At 43.1% G+C, this 21236-nt stretch overlaps 2 protein-coding genes across 19 annotated transcripts in view; both read right to left on the bottom strand.

The window, feature by feature from the left end:
* The window catches only part of mapta (microtubule-associated protein tau a), a 27106-nt gene extending 18922 nt beyond the window's left edge, over nt 1-8184 (bottom strand). For 13 of the 18 annotated variants that reach the window (XM_017441195.3, XM_017441202.3, XM_017441205.3 and 10 more), the window contains exon 1: nt 8060-8184. The gene's annotated coding sequence lies outside the window, so the exon portion shown is untranslated. Of the gene's footprint in view, nt 1-1508; nt 1670-5207; nt 5345-7226; nt 7328-7737; nt 7898-8059 lie in introns of those variants that run through there. The other 5 variants (XM_017441208.3, XM_025002842.2, XM_037980991.1 and 2 more) reach the window with 5 other exon arrangements.
* Nucleotides 8185-10129: 1945 nt separating this feature from the next.
* Nucleotides 10130-21236, bottom strand: part of LOC108251039 (transmembrane protein 150A) — a 14459-nt gene continuing 3352 nt past the window's right edge. The window contains exons 3-9 of the mRNA XM_017441193.3: nt 19840-19977; nt 18792-18839; nt 16965-17051; nt 15985-16052; nt 14325-14452; nt 12197-12374; nt 10130-12023 (exon numbers count right to left, since the gene is read on the bottom strand). Of these exons, the coding sequence (XP_017296682.1) occupies nt 11785-12023; nt 12197-12374; nt 14325-14452; nt 15985-16052; nt 16965-17051; nt 18792-18839; nt 19840-19904 (813 nt within the window). The 5' untranslated portion in view covers nt 19905-19977 and the 3' untranslated portion in view covers nt 10130-11784. The remainder of the gene's footprint in view (nt 12024-12196; nt 12375-14324; nt 14453-15984; nt 16053-16964; nt 17052-18791; nt 18840-19839; nt 19978-21236) is intronic.

Raw genomic sequence — 21236 nt, 5'->3', positions numbered from 1 at the left:
CTTGCCCTCCTTGTGCAAGGTGTCGATGGTCGTCTTTTGGACAACTGTCAAGTCAGCAGTCTTCCCCATGATTGTGTAGCCTATAGAACTAGACTGAAAGACCATTTAAAGGCCTTTGCAGGTGGTTTGAGTTAATTAGCTGATTAGTGTGGTACCAGGTGCCATCAATTTTGAACCTTTTCACAAGATTCTAATTTTCTGATATGATGAATTTGAGATTTTCATTTGTTGTCATTTATAATCATCAAAATTAAACGAAATAAACATTTGAAATATATGAGTTTGTATGTAATGTATGAATATAATATATAAGTTTCACTTTTTAAATGGAATTACTGAAATCAATCTACTTTTTCATGATATTCTAATTTTATGACCAGCACCTGTACAATAAATAATTTGTAAATCCTGAAAATCTCCTGATGAAAAGAGACGTTCGTGTTGAGGACGACTCTCAGCTACTACCAGCTCAACATCTGTAAAACTGACCGAGTCACAGACATTACTGTGCAGTTAGCTGTGGCGACCATCTTGGATTGAACACTTGAATCTATCCAAGGGTTCATGAGATATTTTGCTAACAGACACACAGACAACATCGTATAAACAGAATCGAGTTTTTGTTTTTTTGTGGTAAAGATCAGAGAAAGTCTTTTTGTCTTTTTTAAAACCAGGAGCAGGAAATCGATGGCGTCCGATTCATTGGGCTTTACAAGCAGGAACGCCAAGCCGTTGCCATGGTAACTCTATCCCATAAACCCCTCTCCAGCTCAGTTATGTGACCTCCGCTCTGCGAGCGTCCGACCCGACTCCAACCGGTTTGATTAAATCTAAACTCAAAAAACAAAACATTTTTAAACACAGGAATGATTAAAAATAAAATACTTTCACTTAAATTATTATTTACAGCCTTTAAGAGGAAAACAAAACATTATTTAACAATAATAATCAGATTCAGTCGAACAATGAAAACAATTTCATTTCATTCATAGAAAAATGGAAAAGTTATAATTATAACTCTACTCTGCAGCTTGTTTAGGTTTGTTATTTTTATATAAAACTTATAGAGTTAACATTAAAGTTAATATTAAACAGAATCTGAGGGATTTACTTAAATTTATTTTATTTTTTATGAGCAAACTCCTTCATAAAATGCCCGTTTTATAGTTTTATCCTTTAAAACGTGAAGATTTGTTGCTTCAGTTTAGATATTTTATTCATTTACTTTGAACCTTTTAACAAAATAAACGTTTAATTTTAAAATTTAAGCAATAATCAAAGTTTAGGTTATAAAAAACGAAGCTGCTCTCTTTCTTTAAACTGTTTGTTTTTAAGTTTGAGACGTTTTGTTTAAACATTTGATTGTTTGTTAATCATTAATAGAGTTATTACGAGTTAGTTTTAAACACAAACAGCTCAAACAGGCGTTTCTTCCCTGTTAGTCAACAAATAAATCATAATTAAGGAACATTTCTCCTCATTAAATGCCTAAAAACTGTAATTTTTACCAGAGTAGCTTCACTTCCTTCACTGATGTCTCTGCAGAGAATTTAAAAAAAAAACAGAATAAAAGCAAATCTTCTTAAAAAATAAGCAAATGATGACAAAAAGCAGGGGGACACCAGCAGAATATAAATGTCTGAGTGTTTTTCTGTAGAAATCCCAATGAATGGTGAACTCTCACTCAGCTCCTGGACAGAACTGCCATTGTGTCTTCACACATGACAGAATCCAAACAACGAGAAGAAAGCTGCGCGCTCGCCGAACGAGGCCGTTCGCCCGGCGTCCGGGAGCTCAGGCAGCTGGAGAGCAAACAAACTGGATCCCGATAAGAGCAGGATCCTGCAGCCCGCAATCATAAGTACACACGGCGAGAATGTTTGTTTAAAACACGCTTCAGACGAGCTCACCAGAATCAGGCTTCTCAGTCCATCTGTAGAGCCAACCCGAGGGTCTTTAAATTAAATATCCGACCACGTTTACAGTAAAAAGGTTAACAGTGAAAACATTTAACTTTCTCTCTGTAGATCTACAAAAACATCCCGCAGATCAGCGGTTCCCAAAGTTGGGCTCGGGACCCTTCTGTGGGTCGTGAAACACCACGTGAGGGTCTGATCCACATAAATCAAATCCATGATAAGGCTTACTGCCAACATTCATCCTTAACTGTTACAGTGAAATAAAAACAATGGTTTTAAATAAAATGTAAACATAACTGATGAGGCTGTTGTTAAACAGGTTATCAGCAATAAATAACCAGCAACAGTCAGTCTGACTTCTCTGCAACTTTGGTTGGATTTAATTGGATTACTGTATGTCTCCATTCACAAAACAGCTCCTTAATTGGTAAATTTTTCCCCACATCAAACTATAAAAATGCATCATATCACTAAAAATCATTATTTTTCTACAAAATCTCAATTTAACATAAATTGCAGGTCTGCCCAAAGTAACATTTGTGGCCAAAAGCTTCTAATGTTAGATGTGTTAGACCATTTATTATTTTTATTATGACAGTATTTTGTAATAATAAGTTATAATTTCAGGCTAATTTTCGTCAACTGGAAGCAAAAACATGTAAAGGCTCATCAAAGCTGTATGTTTCAGGAATTAGTCCCACTTATGGTCAAAAACTGGCCATAAAACAAAATAACTAAAAAATAAACAAGAGCGCCAATATTTACTGCTTTCCAAATAGCGGCCGAGCTGAGCTTACTTCCGAATGACCTCTGACCTTTCCAGTTCTGGCGCATGCGCGGAAGGATCATTCATTGCGCATTTGATATATGGACTTTTCTACAGTAATTAATTACACATTAAAATCAAATACGACAACGCATTCAGCCTAATACTGTTATAAGCCTTTATTATTTGTAATAAAACAATAACAAACATATAAAGTGTCGCTAAATTGTCTTTAACTTCTTTAATTGACTTTTAGCTCGATTAGCGCAGTTAGCATCAGTTAGCTAACTGAAACAAACAGCAGATTTGACGTTATTTCTCGGGTAATAAATACAGCCTACCTTTAGTTCGAGGTGTTCCGACAAGCTGTCAATAAATCCAACATGTCCCAAAACAGACAGAGGTGGAATGCTCCAAATAAAGAAACAAATCAACTTTTTGTTATCCATTCTTCCTCCGTTAGCTCATCACCCTCACCTGTTGGTGCCCTCAGCCGATATTTCTCCGTAGGAAACACGGTTTCTTTTCAGTAGCCCTTCACACCTTTTGTTCTGCCTATGAATTCATTTTAAACACCTAACACACATCTAACTTTATCTCTTCTTTTGGGTAAAATCCTCCACACCGAGACGTTCCGATGCTAACGCGAGTTAGCCGCTTAGCTGTGATGCGTTCACTGAACCGTAAGAAAATGTCGGATTTTTGACTATTACTACAACCTGTTAAGGTGAAAACCTGCCACTTCCGGTTACATCTGTATCTTTTACCAAGTCACAATAAGAGGGTAAAGTTCCAGCTCAAACTTTAATCAGAACTCAGAATTTATGAGAATAACAAGCCTAAAATAACAAGTGGGTGTAAACAATTTGTTTACAGCAAACTGTGAAATACCACCGGAGTCCACGCTTGTGTTTGGACTGGATGAGATCAGAAATCTGTTTCTGATTTGAACCGGAACAAAAGACAGACACATTTCACCTGCTGCAGAGGGGAACGTGGCAGCAGCTTTTTGTTGCAGCTTCTTGGAGGAGAAAATGCAGAAAGTCTGTCTGCTGCCGCCTGTTCCTCTCAGGAGCGTGAGAAAATGTGGCCCTGGCACAAAGCTCGCCTCTGCAAGAAAACGCGGTCAGCAGGGGTGTTGACACAGCTCCAGGAGCTCTGAGCACACAGACAGACATGCAGCGTGGACGTGGTTATGTGTCAAAATGTTCGTTTGTTCCTAAGGTTTTATATCTCCTTTACTGTGTGAATTATTCCTGTTTTAGTTCCTTTGATGCATTTCAGCCATCAAACTAATTCAGCAAACTTTGTGCTGTTTTCCCGAGTCATTAATTAAAACGTTCAGGTTGGGAACAGTGTGCTATGACTTTTAACATCTGTAACTTTTATAGATTTTAAATTATTTAACTTTATTTACAAATATTTCCCCCATAGAAACACATTTAGGTCTCTTTAGTTCCTCAGAAAACATTGTTCTCTTTCAAATCTGCTTCGGCTATTGTTTCCTTCAGCTAATTTTAGCTTTTAGCTATGGTTTTAAGGTTTAAGCTACAGTTTGTTAGCTTTAGCTTTTAGCTATTGTTTTACTAGCTTGTAGCTACTACCTTGCTAAATTTGACTTTTAGTTACAATTTTGCTTATTGTAGCTATTAGATATGATTTGAGTTATTTTAGCTTTTAGCTACTGTCTTGCTCATTTTAGCTGTTAGCTTCACACATTTTTGCTTTTATCTGGTTTTCCTACATTTAGCTTTTAGCTACATTTTTGTGAATGTTAGCATTTTTGCTACAGTTTGCTACATTTAGCTTTAAGCTACTGTAAATATGGTGCATTGTGGGAAATGTAGTTTTCTGGTTTTGTTAAAACAGAAAATAAATTATAAGATTCTTCAATCTGAACCATTCCGTCATTTGTTTGTTTTTATAATAAACTTTGTGAAAACGTCACTAATATCTGATAAAGACAATTAAAAATAATTTATTAATTACACAGAATTAAAAATCAGCCTTAAATTTAGCTCACAGATTCTAGTTTAGCCAAAAAAAAAACAGATTAAATCCGAAAATATAATCATTATAATCACATTAAAAAACAAATTTGTAACTTTGCACCTTTCAGGAAATGTTTAAAGCAACATTTCAACAATAAGAACTCAAATATTTATCAAAACAAAAATATGTTGACTCTTACTCATTTAAGCAGAAATGTAAATATTTGCTGATTTCAGCTTCTCAAATGCGATTATTTTACTTCATTTCTGTGTTTTTTATTGTCCTTTGATTTTGGAGGACTAATTAAAGAAATAAAACAAGCTAAAGCTGTAAACTGAGAACTGATGGAGTTAATCAGCTGAAACATGAAGTTTAGTCAAGATATCTAAAGTTTATGTTAATTTCAGAGATCAAATCTAAAGAAAATGACAGATATTCTGTTTTGAACTCTAAAAGCAAACCAGCAGCAGATGTTTTGTGTTCTTGGTTGATGTTGGGTTAGAAGCAGGCTGTTCTCGTGCGTTTCCGACCTGCAGAGCTGCAGAGCGACGGTCTGATGGAGCTCCTGCCTCCTCGGCCGCTCTGCTCTCTCGCTTCGCTGCTCCTGGATCTCTGACCTACTTTCCTGCCCGCTCTCCTCTCTGAGCTCGTTCAGCCTCCATCATCCGCCGACTCCACCTTCCCCGTCTGAGCCGCTCTGCCATGAGGCACCTCCGTTCTCATTTCTGCCCTCCTCTACCCATTAATAACCTCGTGTTGCGTGAAAACATCACTTCCTGCTCGGTTCTGAGGAGGCCGGCCGCACCCTTTCTGCACGTTCTACAACTAAAAAGATGCAGCAGCATCGTTAGGGTTTCACTTCCAGCTCAAAACACAGACCGACATCCTCGCAGAGATGAATGACTGGGAATAAAAAGCGTCCAATCAGCACGCTGCGACCTAAACGAGCAGAAGAATCTCGTTTACCACCTGCTTTAACGAGCCGAAGCTTCTGACAACCATCAGGACCGTCGGTGCACGAACACGCGACAGGAAACACATTTTTCTACAATCTGAGCAGAAGAAGAAACAGCCTGGAACAAGGAATGCATATCACCCGCTGCCCTCCATGCCAGAGTCTTAAACTGAGATCGTCTCATGTTAGGAAAAAATGGAGCTGCAGCCATTTTGATCAAACGATCAGCTACTACCTCGCTGAATTTTAGCTCAATATCTGTAAAACCGACCAAGTTAGAGCTGGTTTTGTGTTTGCTACGGTTGAGTAGCTGTGGCAGCCATCTTGAATAAGGTTGACTCTGAAGGTTGATCAGCTGCAAAGTTCATTAAGAGATATTTTGCTAACAGACAGACAAACACAGACATCAGAGACTCTTCATCTCTGAGAAATGTGCTGCAACATCACAGGTATGTTCCAGGAATTAGTCTCCACCAGCACGTAGCCACGCCCCCTGCCTCTTTATTACCCTCACTGCCAGAAATAATAACTAATATTTGCTGATTCTTCTCATGACGTCATTACAGAGTTGAAAGAGCGGAACTGTCCCTTTAAGGAGCAGCTCCATCTTCCTCCCGACTCTCAGCGGGGAGGAGTCCCCGCCGGAGATCCCCGCGGGCCTCCACAGAACCTGGACCGGCTCGATCCGAACCGGAACCGGATCTCGCAGAGGTGCCTCTCCATCACCCGCCCGGCTAGAGAGAGCCCGAGCTGCGGTTTGACTCCAGCCCCCCCTCCCCCCGCTGGTGATGATACAAAACAATGCATCAGAAAAGGGATGCTTATCGCCCGCCGGCGTTTTAAACTGGCGTGTTATATTGAGACATGATGGCGGTACATCCACTTTGGTCAAACCTTAAAAATATTAGTGCTCTGTTTGAGTTTTGGGGATGACTCTAAGCTACTATCACACCAACAATCAGCTCAACATCTGTGAAACTGACAGCGTCATAGCCGTTTGTGTCTTTGCAAAGTTCAACCAGCTGTGGCGGCCATCTTGTATCCGACTGGCTCCAGAAGTTAATCAGCAGCAGAGGTTCACCCAGTGATTAGTTTCTGAAAGTTTCATTAAAATCCGCTCAGTGGGTCATGAGATATTTTGCTAACAGACAGACACGGTTCACTCCAGTTAAGTTGTGAAGTTTTAAGCAGAGATTCTGCGCGACGTGTGAGCGCTCTGAGTATGTGTTGGGGATGACTCTCAGCTACCACCACACCAACTTTCAGCTCAATAGCTGTAAAAACGGCTGAGTTGGAGCCATTTTTGTGTTTCCCAAGGCTGATTAGCTGTGGCGGCCATCTTGAATCAGACCGGCTCCAGAAGTTAATCAGCTGAAGATGCGCATCCTGTGGTTGATTTCTGAGAGTTTCATTAAAATCCGTGCAGGGGTTCGTGGGATATTTTGCTAACAGACAGGAACACAGGCAGACAGGGGCGGCGAAAAATAAAACACCATTGCCCGCCACCGAAAGGAGAAAGGCGGGCGACGGTGGAGAAAAAGCAGACAGGTGTGTCCGAGGCATGCAGCTGATCAGATGAGTTAAACGGGCTCACCCGCTGCGGCTCGGCTCGGTTCGGCTCGGCTCGGTTCGGTTCGGTTCGGCTGACCCCGGGGCGGATTACCGCGGGAGACCGTATGTGACCGATCAGCAGGCTGGCTCGCGCTCCTCCGGTGACCGAATGAAAAATGGGCTTGGCTCTCCAGTGCGCGCCGTCTGAGAAATTAAAACTGCGGCAAAATTTGCGCAAAAAAATCCGCGCAATAATCCGGGAGGGTGGAGGGGTGGAGGGGGGTTCTGAGCCGGATTAAAGGCGGGATTTGATGCTTTATGACGGAATGAAGCCGCGTGTCGGGCCCGCAGGAAAGATCCAGAATAACGGAGGAGCGGCGGGCCGGCGGGCGACACAAAGACAATAACATCAAAGGGAAACATGACGTTATTGTCCTCGTGAGACCTGCTGATAATGAGATTATATCGTGTCGGATTAGCGGCGCAGATCCAGGACCCAAACCTGCCCCGACCGGGACCCGCGGACCTTTAATTTAATTTAATTTTGTACGAACCGAGGAGCCCGGTCCGGGTCCCGGTCCCGGTCCCGGTCCCGGTCCCGCGGGGCTCCATCCTCCCTTTAAAGCGCGCCGCGGCGGCCCGGAGGAGGGTGGAGGTGATGGAGGCGACTCCGCGCGAGAGGTTCGGACAGAAAAACATCCTCCGCGCGCGCGCTGCTCCTGAAAGGAGGCCCGAACCTCTCCCACCGCGGGCAGCAGAATCCGAAGATGCCGATGGAGACGGGGGTTATATCGCGCCGTTTCCCGCGGCGTTTCTGCGCGATTCCTCCCGAACCGGACCGGTTCGGCGGGAATAAAGGGGTCCGGGTTTCCTTACCTGAGCGCGTGCAGCGGTGTCGTCTCTTCAGCGGCTCACCGGGCGCACTGTCCCTGCCTGCAGTACCGCTGCCGGCCGCGGGGGGCGCTGCGGAGCGCCGCCGCTGACATGTAAACAAAGAGCTGCCGAGCACGCGGCACACGTCTGTTAGCAAAATATCTCCTGAACCACTGGACGAATTTTAATGAACTTTTCAGAAAACAATCACTGGATGTATTTTTACAACTGATTGTGTTTTGAAGTCAACTCGATTCAAAATGGCCGCCTTTGCGAACTGATCTTAAAAAGCACAAAATTGGCCAAAACTTGGTCAAATTTACAGATATTCAGCTCAAATCTGGTGTGGTAGTAGCTGAGAGTGATGACTAACACATATTCCAAGCATAAACAGATCGAAAAAGATCTTTGATTAAAATTTGGCCACTATTTGGAGTCAACTGTTGGGAAAAATATCTCGGGACCCACTGGGTCTTAATGAAACTTTCAGGAAATAATCGGTGAATGCAGACCTACAAGTGAATAATCCAACCCACAGATAACACAAACATGATTCTAACTCAGTTTAACAGATATGGAGCTAAAATGTACTGTAGCAGAAAGATGAAATAAAAGTTTTTTTCGTACAAAAATAGAAACTTTTTAACAATAAAAACAAAACAATCAAACGTGTTCTCACAGCACCAGATGAAATTGTTTTATTGTTTTATCTAGAACAGTTTTGCAGAGTTCTTTCTGTGGTTCTGTATCACCTGCCTGATGGGAGTAACGTGAAGGAGGGGTGCAGGGGGTGAGACAGCACCTCAGAGACGTCTCTGCAGTTCAGGCAGCCGTTCTGGTTATCTTACCGGACTCATTTATGATGAGAGACGGAGAGAAAACTGAACCAAGATGGAGACGCTCTGTCCTGTCCCGAGATACTTAAACCTCTGGACCTGCTGCACCTGGACCTGATCCACCTGGACCTGCTGCACCTGGACCTGATCCACCTGGACCTGCTGCACCTGGACCTGATCCACCCAGACCTGATCCACCTCCTGAACCTGGACCTGATCCTCCCGGATGCTGAGTGGTTGGCTTAAACGCTCCAGGTTTCCTCCTTCAGACCCACAGAGCAGCTCCTTAGTCTTGAGCAGCAGCGTGTCCGTGTCTCAGTGAGAGACGTCCAGCTGCTTGGAGACCGTGTCCAAAAACATGAGACCTTTGTCCTCAGCAGACAAGCTGGAGTGAAGCCAGTCCAGCTGTGGGAACCTGCAGAGCTCGGTTCTGTTCGGTTCTGTTTGGACCCGGGCCCAGCGCAGCAGCTGCAGATTCTTCTGATCCTGCGGAGGGAGGCGAGCTCATCGTCCTCCACGTTAAACCTTCGGCTGTTCTGCAGGAAACGCTGCAGATCCAACAGCTTCAGGAATGTTTGAGAAACGTTTGAGGAACGTTTCTCTGCTGGAATCGTCTCAGAAACAAAGACTGACGACCGAATGATTCATTTTCTAATTTACAGCTAAATTATTTAAAATATTAATAATTTAAAAGCATATTTTAGTCAAATGTTTTATTTTAGGATCGTTATTAAACCAGACTGAGAGCTAAAACTGCAAGAGGAGCTGAAAGCTGCAAAAAACTAGCTAAAAGCAAAAAGTAGCAAAAGGCTGGCTAAAAGCTAAAGCTAACAAATAGTTAAATAAAAGGTAAAAGTAGCTAAATGTTAGCTAAAAGTAGCATAAGAAGACAAAGATGGAGTCAGAAGCTGAAGCAGATTTTAAAGGAGTTGATGAGATCTTAACGTGGTTCTGTTTGGACAATAATAATAAATAAAGTATTTGTGAAAAGTCTAAAAGTCACAGAACATGCAGCTGGATCAGAACCGGATCAGAACCGTCCAGCTGCAGACACAGATCCAACACTAGAGGGAGCCGTCTCAGCATCAGATTTATCACGAAATAAAACCTTTAAGGAAAATCAAATGTGGAAGGTGTCAGTGACGTCAAAGAAAGTTTAACTTTTTTATTTTGTTACAGAAAGCTTTGCATCTTATAAATATTTTAATCTGAGATTCTTTTAGAGCAGATTTGAACAAGTTTTTGTTGTTGATTCAGAGAAAAAATAAAAACAGATCCATCTCGTTCCTCCAGTCCTCCGTCGGGCTGCAGAGGTCCAGCAAGGAGACCCGGACCTCCTTCTACAGCTCCTCCTGGGGGGTCCAGAGGCCTTCCCGGGTCCCTGCAGAGTCCTGGGTCCGGCCCGGGGACACGTCCTCGCAGCGGGACACATCCAGGAGGACGAACCACCTCGTTAAAGAGGAACTCAGAGGGAGACACGGCTGAAAGGAAAATATCTGGAAGTCTTTAAATGAAAACTAAAACAAAGACTCAGAGAAGTAAACCAGTCTGCTTCTGTTTGGCTTCAACACATTTAAATAAACTCAAATAAAATCTTTATTTTGTTTCTGTTTCTGATCAAATACAGCAAACAGAAATAAACACCAGAGCGTTTTATGAGCCGAAACACGAGTTTAAAACCCCGAGGCCGAGTCCTTCTTCTGTCAGAAGATGAATCTGATTTAAAGGAGAAACATCTCAGGTTTTATTTCCAGGTGTTCACATCTGGATCAGGTACACGTTCTGCAAGAGAACGTCTCATTTTCAGATGAACTAAAGTATTTAAAACAGACTTCATATTTGTTTCTTCTTCTGTGGTGCTTCTCCAGTCCTTCAGCCTCCTTCAGGTCTTTGTTTTGGGGTCTGCAGGGTTCAGGTTTGGAGCTGGACTCGGTCCCTGATGGACTCATTTGGATCAGATGGTCTAGTTCTTTAAATTGTTGGACAAAATGTTTGGGAAAGGTTTATCTTCGTCTCATCGGTCCAGACAACAAGTTCCGAGTCTCATCTTTGTTCCTTTCTGGTAAATGCTGGACTTCCTGTTCCTGGATCTTCTGGTTCAGCCTCTGTCCTCCTGCTGATGATGTCTCGTCTCCCTCCTGTCCTCTGGAGATGCTCACTGACATCACTGACGTTGAGGGTTTTCCTTCTTCCCGTTGGACATGTTGGGACCAATGTCTCAGCTCTGGTCTCCATGTTGGATCCAACTCTATGGACCTGAGAGGAGACATCCAGAATCAGCTCCGGTTCTTCTGCTCTCCTGAAGTTTCCGGTGTTCTGTTACGAATCAAGCCATCGTCTGAGCTGTGCAGCCGATCCAGATGTAAACACCTGGAAGTAAAAGCTGAAATGTTTGCTCTCTCGGCTCATATTTTGATGTTAAACCATTTTTGAAAAAGGAAAAAAGAACCTGACCTCAGTGTTTTAATCTGTTTACAGGAGAAATTACATTACAGACAAACATTCTTATAATTATGGACTGAAGAGATGAAAGAAAATGATTTTGGGCTCGCAGCGACGTCCTCCAATTGTCTGACAGAACGAGTGAAAGCTGATGTGATGTAACGAAACTTCCTGAGTTAAAACAATCTGAACCCGTCAACTTCTGAGGCACTTCAGGACGGATCCAGAGGGCGTCCGTTACGTAAGGAGAGCTAAAACAAACACGGAGCTCGCTCATCTCGGGAAGGCACGTGGGATGTTGTGCAACGGTTTGCAGCGCAGCCGGCAGGAGTTTGTGAGTCTTTGGTCACTTCTGAGGGATTCTGTGTGCAGCTGACAGGATTCCTCCTCCATCTTACGGTCTTCATGTCTCCCCGTCACCTCCGGAGGAGCAGAAAGGCTTCAGCTCTTCTACAGAATCGATAAATTCTCCGGCTGGCGGTGGCCGGTCCCTCCACCAATCTCTGCCTTGTGCACCCCTCCTCCTCCTCCTCCTCCTCTGGAGAGCACCATCAGGGTGTCCGCAGACATGTCTCCAAACTCGAAGGCGAACGTCCCATAAAACAGCATGATGATCATGCAGTAGACCCACTCGAAGATGGCCGACGTGTGCTGCAGCGCGAAGCTCTCCTGGCAGAAGAAAACTCCACCTGGTGACCCGAGGTTAAAGAGACAAACCAAACAAGAAACTGGGATTATCGACACATTAATCCACTTTAAGCACCATCTAAGCTCACAGTAAAACAAACTAAGGGACGTAATAAACCGCGAGCTCAAATAACGAATCTGGAAAAACACAAACAGCTGCTGGTTTAAAGGATACTGAGCACCAGAGCGACGAGCGCCAGCAGCGCCATCCCCACGCGGAAGTGACCGACCCGGTACTCCTCCTGGGTTTTAGCCAGCCTGTAGGTCAGAGCCGACTGAAGACATGCGTCCAACATGCTGGACGGGAAGGCCACTCCGGCTCCAACGTAGTGAAGGACTTTGGCAAAATCCACCTGAAAACAAAACAGAGAAGTGTATCTGGAAAGACACCGTGATGCAGCTGTAATCTGCACAGGATTTACAGCAAATCAAACTTTAATTATTGAATTAAACACAATTAAACCTGGTTTTATATTCTAGTGGTGTTTTAATGTGTCGTGGAGCTCAGGTCCTACATTTATCATCAATAATTGGGTGATAAACTAAAGAGAAATGTTTTTAATCTTGTTATCCAGCTTCACTGTTTGTCCAAAGTGTCTTTTGTTTTAAACGGGAGAATAGCTGAGAAAAAAAAACTGTTTTAAGTTTAACTGTCGAACTAAAAGCAGCTTTAAATCAGCTGCAGGTCTTTGTTTAAGGTGCTGTTAGAAAACGCTGGAATAGCCTGGAACACCGAGACGACTTAAACAGGTAAACATTAGCTGATATGCTAACTGTTAGCAGACAAATTATAATTTTATCAAAACACAGCTGCTTCGTTTCTGACATTTCTGTTATCTCACCAAACAAGCTGCTGTATTTTGCTAAACAAGCTAACTAAATTAGCCGCTAACCTGGTAATAGTTATTATGTTTTGCTAATTATTGTTAGCATGTTTAGCAAAATACAGCTGCGTGGCGTTTAAGCAGTCAATCACTGTTTTTTGCTTAAAAATTAACATAATCAGCTGCTAATATGCTAATGATTAGTATATTTTGTCACTTATGCTAGGATAATGACAGGATCTGTCTTCTGCTAACAACCAAGCTGCTGTATTTTGTTAAACAAGCTAGCCCTGTTAGCTGCTAACATGTAAGGGTTGACTTGCTTTCGCTAACTATGCTAGCACGTTCAACAAATTACAGCCGTGGCTTTGCTCTGGTAACAGTAATTTACCTGTATGTTGCTTAACGAGCTAGCATAATTAGCTGATAATACGCTAATGGCTAGCATATATTTTGCTAATAATGCTAGCACATTTAGCAAACCAAGGTTGGGGTGCTAACAACGTAGCTGTTCAGTTAACAGTCAACCACCTTTATTTTGGTACATGAGCTAGCATAAGTAGCTGCTAACATGCTAGCCATTAGCATGTTAGCATAATTAGCTGTTAACATGCTAATGGTTAGTATGTGTCTTGCTAGTTATGGTAGCATGTTTGGCTGAATATAAGCAACAGCACCAAACAAAAGAAACAACCACCAAGTAGCTAAACAAGCTAGCATAATTAGCTGCTAACATAAGGGTTAGCATGAATTATGCTAGCTTACATTAAGAAGATGGGCCAGCTGACCGTCTCACGCGCTCATTATTGACCTGCAGCTGATTAAAGACAAACTGTTCTGATAAAAATCTCTTTAAATCAAACTTAAACTTTGCCTTTCAGTCGATCTCTAAACAGACAGAGAGGCGAATAATCTCTGTTTTTAAATTAGGTCAAGAAAACAGTTTGCACCTCTGGGAGCGAACATCCGTTCAGGTCATCCTGACACCGAGGGACGGAACGAGACGACCTGAACCAGAAAACTGAAACGATTATGATGATTTACAGCAGCGAGCAGATCGCCTCCATCATTCCCTCTGAGATGAACTCACAAACAATAAAATGATCCGCTGCGGTCATAACGGTCTGTCATGATTCAGTCAGCACCGGTAACAGTAAACTGTCAAAAACTGCTGCCATGTTTACCGTGAGACAAACACTGAGGTTTATTCTGAGGACGGCCCAGCAGCCAATCACCAAGCAGGAAAGACGCATTTAAGAGGTAAAATATCAGAAACTGGAGGATAAACCCTCCAACAGGGGCCAACATGAGCACAGACATGATGAAAACTCAACAACGGCCGAAGATCGCCACAAAAACATCTGAAAACAGCTCCGATTAAAGCGGCAGGACACCTTCAGAGCCATAAACACCAACAGTCAGTTTGGTTGGAAGCAAAGGTGAACCTAAAAGCTTCCCTCCCTCCCTGCAGCTTCTTACCTGGAAGTTTCCCACCATGATGAGACCGGCGGCGCAGATCCAGCCGGCGGAAAGGCTCGCCGTGTTCAGGAGGCAGTTCTGGTGCTTCTCGATGACGTGGGCGTAACGCAGCAGGCCGATCAGCATCACTGGAAACAGAAAACACGGAGAAATGAAGAAGCAGGACTGGAAGGAACGTGGGGGGGAGGAGCTGGCGCTGATCTCCAGCGGTCATCGGCGAGAGACTGCAGCCATTCACGCTCTCACTCTCACCTCAGGATGACCACCGCTGCTGCTAAAGTCAGAGCGGTGGTAGCTGAGAGTCATCCCCAACACCGATGCTAACGACCCACTTTGATCTGGGTACTGTTTGGACTAGCCATTAGCTCGTCAATCCCGTCAGAATGAAACATTTCTCCAAACTGAGGTCGTTCAAAGAGTCACCTACAACAGGTAAGATGTTAATTGTTCGTAAGCTTTCCACAGAACCGACTCCCACACCTGCTCCACATTTACCCGTCTCCTTCGGTTCGGCTCTTTGCTCTTATTTGTGCTGACTTAACATCTCGTTTCTGGCTGCGTTCGCGTCCTCCACCCGTGAACTGGGAGGACGGAGCATCAGGTTCAAAGTTTCCTGCTGCAGTGTGAGCGTGAGCAGATGTTTGTCCAACAGCTCCATCAAAGCTCACATCTGGCGCTCGCCGCCCTGCGGACTGCTGAGAGCGACTGTTTGGATGTTCCCGTCGGCCGGCCAGCAGCGAATCCAGGGAACACAGAAACTCCGAGTTTGAGGTCCAGGGTCATCAAAGATGCCTCCGAGTTAAATAAACTAAACTTAAACTCAGGATTGTTTACAGGAGCCGGATCAAAAAAACGAGAGGAACTCGCAGACATCTCTGCCGTTCTCTGGTTGTCATCCCACATCGCAGGATGTCACTTTATGTGTGAACGACTCTCAGCTACTACCACGCCAAAATTTAGCTCAATATTCATAAAACTGGCTGAGTTATAGACAATTTTAGGTTTCAAAAGGTGTGGCAGCCATCTTGAATTGGGTTGACAATGCAAAAATGGGTAAATCTTGAGTTCTTGAGCTTTTCTCCGAGTCTAAAACTCAGCCATGAAAGGCGGTGGGCGATATGCATTCCCTCCAGGAGTGCTAGGCCTTTAATTTCTCCCCGAGTCTCCAAACTGAGATCACTCTGTCTGCTGCAGGTAAGATACTGACCGCTCACGAATATCAAAAACTGACCTATCCCTCTTTGAACACGTCATTAATAACTTCTCCCGCAGAGCGCAGCTCGTTTGGGGTCAAAGGTCAACTTCTTTGCCTCGACTGGAACAAATCTGCATGGATTGAAGCTCGGAGCGGTCCGAGCCTCCAGAGGAAGGATCCTCACAAACATTTCTGAAGGAAACAGAGACGCACAGACCCGGTGAGGACCACCCAAAGCAGGCTTTGGCACAAAACCGCCCCTCTGGTCTGAGAGTGAATGTTTGTGGTTCATGTGGGGCATTTTAAAAAAAACAGCGCGATTCGAGGCTCTGAGTCATTTTTTCCCTGGGATGGAGGGCTGTTTGGAGCTGGCAGTGGATTCCGGGGAGCAGAGGGTTGGCCGGAGCTGCTGCAGCTGAGAAAACAAGCCCTGAAGGTTTGACTCGGTGATGCGTGGGCACTTACCCATGAAGGACCCCGTGCTGCAGATGAGGCTGAAGAAGCAACTTTCAGGAGGAAGAGTTCCACATTTACTGCGAAGGAAACAGAGAGGAGCAGAGGGGGGGTTAAAATGTGCCGACACCTTCCTGTTTTTACTCAGCTGCTCTGTGGGACTAAAACCAAACTCACATTTTTCCATTTGCCTTTAAATGGAGAACAGTCTTTCTAGGAATTCTGAGAAAGAATATCTGGAGAAACCGAACGAATGTTTACATCCTGTGGCGGCATTTCAAAGCCTGGAGCAGGATCAGGTGTTCACGAGTAAAACCTGCTTCCTGTGAGCGCTAATCGGACAAACGGGGGGATTATCCAACAACAGACGACTGATTTCACCAACTTTATCCAACACCAGATTAATTACACAACTGGGAAAGGGTTAAAACTACAAACACCTAACAGTTAATGATGATTAAAGATAAAAAGGAAAAATTAAATATGTGTACAGATGATTTGGCATCATCTTATTTACCGAATTGTCTGAAGCAGTGGTTCTTAAACTCCATTATTATAGGTCCAGATCCTAAAGAAACGGTTCTGTTCGCCTGTAAACTGGAGCTGCTCTCAGTTTTATCAAGAAGATAATAAAAACTGAACTCGACTAACTGAACTTTTCATGCCTCAACCAAATTAAATGCCTTTGTTTTCTCACAAAAACAAACATTAAATAAACTAAACAAGACGCTGAGATGAAGAAGATCCAGGCAGAAGGTGCAGACGCTCTGAGAGTTAAAATAAATAACTTAAGGTGAAAACGAGCAGCTTAAACTTGGCGTTAAAGAGGTTTCTGTCAGAATAACTGACCCAAAGCCTTCTGAACTGAACCTTATCTGAGGACAATCTGTAAATACACTTATTTTAATTACTCAATAAGAGGTTTTTTATTATATAAAACCTACAATAAATGCTGCTGTGACAGAAATGTTCAGTTTCACAGAATAAAACACCTGATGAGCGGCACGTTGTCCAGACTGCAGCACAGATCAGGTCCTCTCTGCAGTGGAAGCTGCTCCTCACAGGACTCGTTATACGACCTGAAAACACACACACACACACACACACATAATGGTTTCATCTAGAGTTCAAAAACGCACGCTGAAAGTCATTAAAACAAAGTTATTCCAATATCAGCTCACATTTTTACCCTTAAAAGACTCATAATGAATTATTTATGATGCTGGATGAGTAAAAAAATAAAGTTTAATATATATATATATATATATGTGTGTGTGTGTGTGTGTTTTTGTGACTTCATGATTTGCACAAAAACTCCAAAGAATATCTGAGAATGACTCCATTTCAGTTTGTTTCTTACAAACTGCAATAATAAACTCTCAGCGTGGCATTCCTTGGAGGAATGCATATCGCCCGCGATCGACTCGAATCACTGAGAAATGATGGAGCTGTGGCCATTTTGGTTAGGCGTTGAAAATGACGTCACGCCTGATTGCATGCCCTCAAACCCTGAGGAGACCCTAACCCCTCAAACCCTGAGGAGACCCTAACCCTAGCCCTGGGCCAAAAAGCCCCAACCCATCAAACCCTGAGGAGACCCCAGTTGCAAACCAGCAACAGGAGAAAGGCACACAAGGCCAAGAGAAGATTAAAGAGGTCGATTGGTCATGGTGAAGAAAGAGTCGAGTCGAAAACTGAAGCTCTGGATTTCCTGGTTTCAACCCTCAGCTGTCGTCAGGAGGTTTGGATCAGGACCCAAAAAAACAGATCCTGGATCCAAGCGGCTGAAATGATCTTCCTTCATAGGACAGCCGGGCTCAGCTGCAGAGGTAAGGAGAGGAGCTCAGATTAGAGCCGCTGCTCCTCCTCATTGAAAGGAGTCAGCTGAGGTGGTTCATCTGATCAGGACGCCTCCCTTTGGAGGTTTTTCGGGTATGTCCTACTGGGAGGAGATCTCTGGGCAGAACCAGAACTCTCTGGAGGAATTCTTGATCCTCCCTGGTCTGGGAACACCTCGGGATCCTCCAGGAGGAGCTGGAGAGGAAGGTCTGGGTTTCCCTCCATGGATAAGAGGTAGGATGGATGGATGGAGCCAATTTTCTGTTCTCTACAGTCAGTAGGCTGTGGCGGCCATCTTGAATTGATTTGTCTCTTGTGTTTTGTTTACCCTGACATGTTTTTGGTTCCAGCTGTGAAGGTTTTTCTCCACACGTCCCTCAGACGTTATTCTGTTTTCTTTTCAACCGTCTGTTTACATTTTTTATCTTCGCTACTCGTCAGTTTGCAGAAAGATCTCCCTCCATCTCAGCCGGTCAACGTGCCCTCATGGCCGTTTGTTTTCGTTCCTCCTCGGTTCACTCCTCGCCGTTTAAGACTCAGATCAGGAGGGCGATGGGGCTAGAACTGCTTGAAGGAATGCATATCGCCCGCCACCTTTCAGGACAGAATTTGTGTTGAGAAATGTTGCAGCCGTCTGCTCGATCTCATCTTTACTCAGAGTACGTGTTGTTAACGACTCTCAGCTACTACCGCACAAAATTTTAGCTCAACAGCTGTAAAACTGACTGATTAAGGCTGATTAGCTGTGGCAGCCATCTTGAATTGGGTTAATCAAACGTTGATGTCCATCCAACGATTATTTCCTGAAAGTGGGTCATAAGATAGACACGATAACTCGGTCAGTTTTACAAATATTGAGCTGAAAATCGGAGTGGTTGTAGCTGAGAGTATTCCATAACTGAGCTCTGACAGAGGCGGCGGGCGACGTGCATTCCTTCGGTTTTATTCATGCAGCAATCAGATCAGAGTGTGTGTTTTACCAGTTGTGAACAGGGCAGACGTGCTGGTTGTAGAGGGCCATCGCATATCTGAAGGTGAAGGAAACCGTCGTTTAGAAACAAATAAAAAATAAAAAGTAACAAGAAGTAAGACGAGTTTGTTTCAGTGATGCTTAAAAGACCACCTGACTTTTATAACCTCATCAAACACAACATATGTTGATACCATCAGATCAATCTTTTAAAGACAGATTCAACACAATCTGATTTTTTTTTTACTGTATTTTCCGGCCTATAGGGACGCACTGTCAATGAATGGTCCATTCTCGAACTTTTGTCATATATAAGGCGCATTAAGTGAAACAAAACAGCCCCGTCTTTTCGGAGAATACTGTACCGACAAAAGCGTCAAGTATAAACGCCTACACCCCTGTGGGCGGAGCCCTGCGTGACTCTAACTGTTTACCGAAGTCGTACTAAAACATCACGACTTCATCCATATATAAGGCGCTCCGGATTATAAGGCGCACTGTCGTTTTTTGATAAAATTGAAGGCTTTTAAGTGCGTCTTATAGTTCAGAAAATACGGCGGACAGCAACAGAAACGCCTGTTTTACTTCCTGGACTTTCCTGGTTGAAGCTGAGGAATCGCTCTGATTGGCTGTAAATCTTCAGATTATAACTCAGGAGCAAAGCTGTCAGCTCCTGCTCGGCTATCACAAAATGTTTCATTTCATCTGAGTTCAGAAGTAAATGAATGAATGAATGAATGAATGATTGCCTGACCCAGTTAGCTGCAGCGCTAACGTGCGCTGTTTATTTAACGGATTACGAACATACAGACGGAACAGGAGGCCTTGTTAATAAGGCTCGTTTTACCGTCCAGGATTAAAGTCAAACTTTCACTAAACACAGATTATCATTGTTGCTTCTACCCTTATCTTCTTCTTCCTGTTCCCCTCCACAGTGAGTCCTCCTCCTCCATCTAACCCTGTCCTCTCTGTCCTCTGTCCTCCATGTCCTCTCTCTGTCTTTTTCCTGGCATCTGCGTCTCTGACATCATCAGGAGAAGTTTAACACAAATACTCACACCACCCATATTCCTGTGATGGTGAAGACGGGCAGGCTGACGGGAAGGATCATCCACGGGGACATGACGACCGGCTGCAGAGCTTCACTACGGAACCACCGACCGAAGCTTCGTCAAACATCTGAAGGACCGGGACGACTTCCAAACAAAAACACATTCAGTTTACTTCGATTCCAGCAAAAAAACAAGATGTTCTGAGACTGCTGGAGTTTAAACCTGCTCAAATCTGACCTCAGCTTGGAAAAGTAAAGTTTAATTCTATTTAAATTCGTACATAAAGAGCCATCTGCAACAGGTAAGACACTAACTGTTCGTAACGTTCCTCCTTAGATCAGGTTCAGCTGAGCCAAACTAAACTAAACTTCTGGTCATTTTTAAACTTTTTACAGATCAGATTTCTGAATGTGATGTTCGGCCTTCAGGAGATAAGGAATGAAACATCCGATTTGTCTGTTCTCGTTAATTATGGGATGTTGGAGCGACATGAGAGCTGAAGCAGGAATAAGTTCCCTCAGTTCACCTTCATCACAGTTTATCACAAAGATACGAACAGAAAAACAACTTTTCCTGCGAAAACACGGCGCAGAAAGCTAAATGTAGCAAAATGTTAGCTTCTGACTAAAAATTACTATGAACTGAATTAGCATTAGCAGTATTAGCATTAAACACAACTACCAATGACTTATATGTATAGACATGACACGCCGCTTTAAAGGCTCGGGCCGAGATGCGGCGAAAGCGGCGCCATCTTGCTACAGTATACTTAAAGGCGCAGGGCTATATAAACAATGCTGAGGACTAACGAAATAAATTTTTTTAGAGGGTAAGATGAGCCCAATAGTGCATGTACTTTATCAAACAATGTCACAAATACTCAATTATTGTAATTTAAATAATAGCAACCATGAATTTAACAGAAACGCAAATTCAGAGCTTTTTATTTACAATCACAACAGTAGTCAAATCAGCAATGGTATAAGTAATACAGAAAAAAATGGGATAAATGTATAATTTGTCTTACAGACTATACACTAGAAGAAAAAATAAATAAATGATAAAAAAAAGAATGAAAATTTTCATTAAAGAAAAAAATTAGGTCACAAACTTCAGATATGAGAAAGAATAATTACTGTCATGTAATAACTACAAAGAACACTTTTTCAGATTGTTACATGATTGTATTTCCAAAGTGGAAAATCTCAATAAAAAAAAAAAAAGTTGGTAAAAAAAAGTCACAAACCTTTCAGAAATGAAAGCAAGTACAGATATCAGGTAAATGCATTAGTGTATTTTAAGAACAACAAATGTAAACACCAAATTTAAAGTTGCCTGATCATAATACATTGTCAGAAAGCAGTTAGTGGCCTTTGAAAAGTATAACCTTGGTCAGTTTTTGT

The sequence above is a fragment of the Kryptolebias marmoratus genome, linkage group LG17, assembly GCF_001649575.2.
Source record: "Kryptolebias marmoratus isolate JLee-2015 linkage group LG17, ASM164957v2, whole genome shotgun sequence".
Taxonomy (NCBI): Eukaryota; Metazoa; Chordata; class Actinopteri; order Cyprinodontiformes; family Rivulidae; genus Kryptolebias; species Kryptolebias marmoratus.
This window is presented reverse-complemented; position numbering and strand designations above follow the sequence as displayed.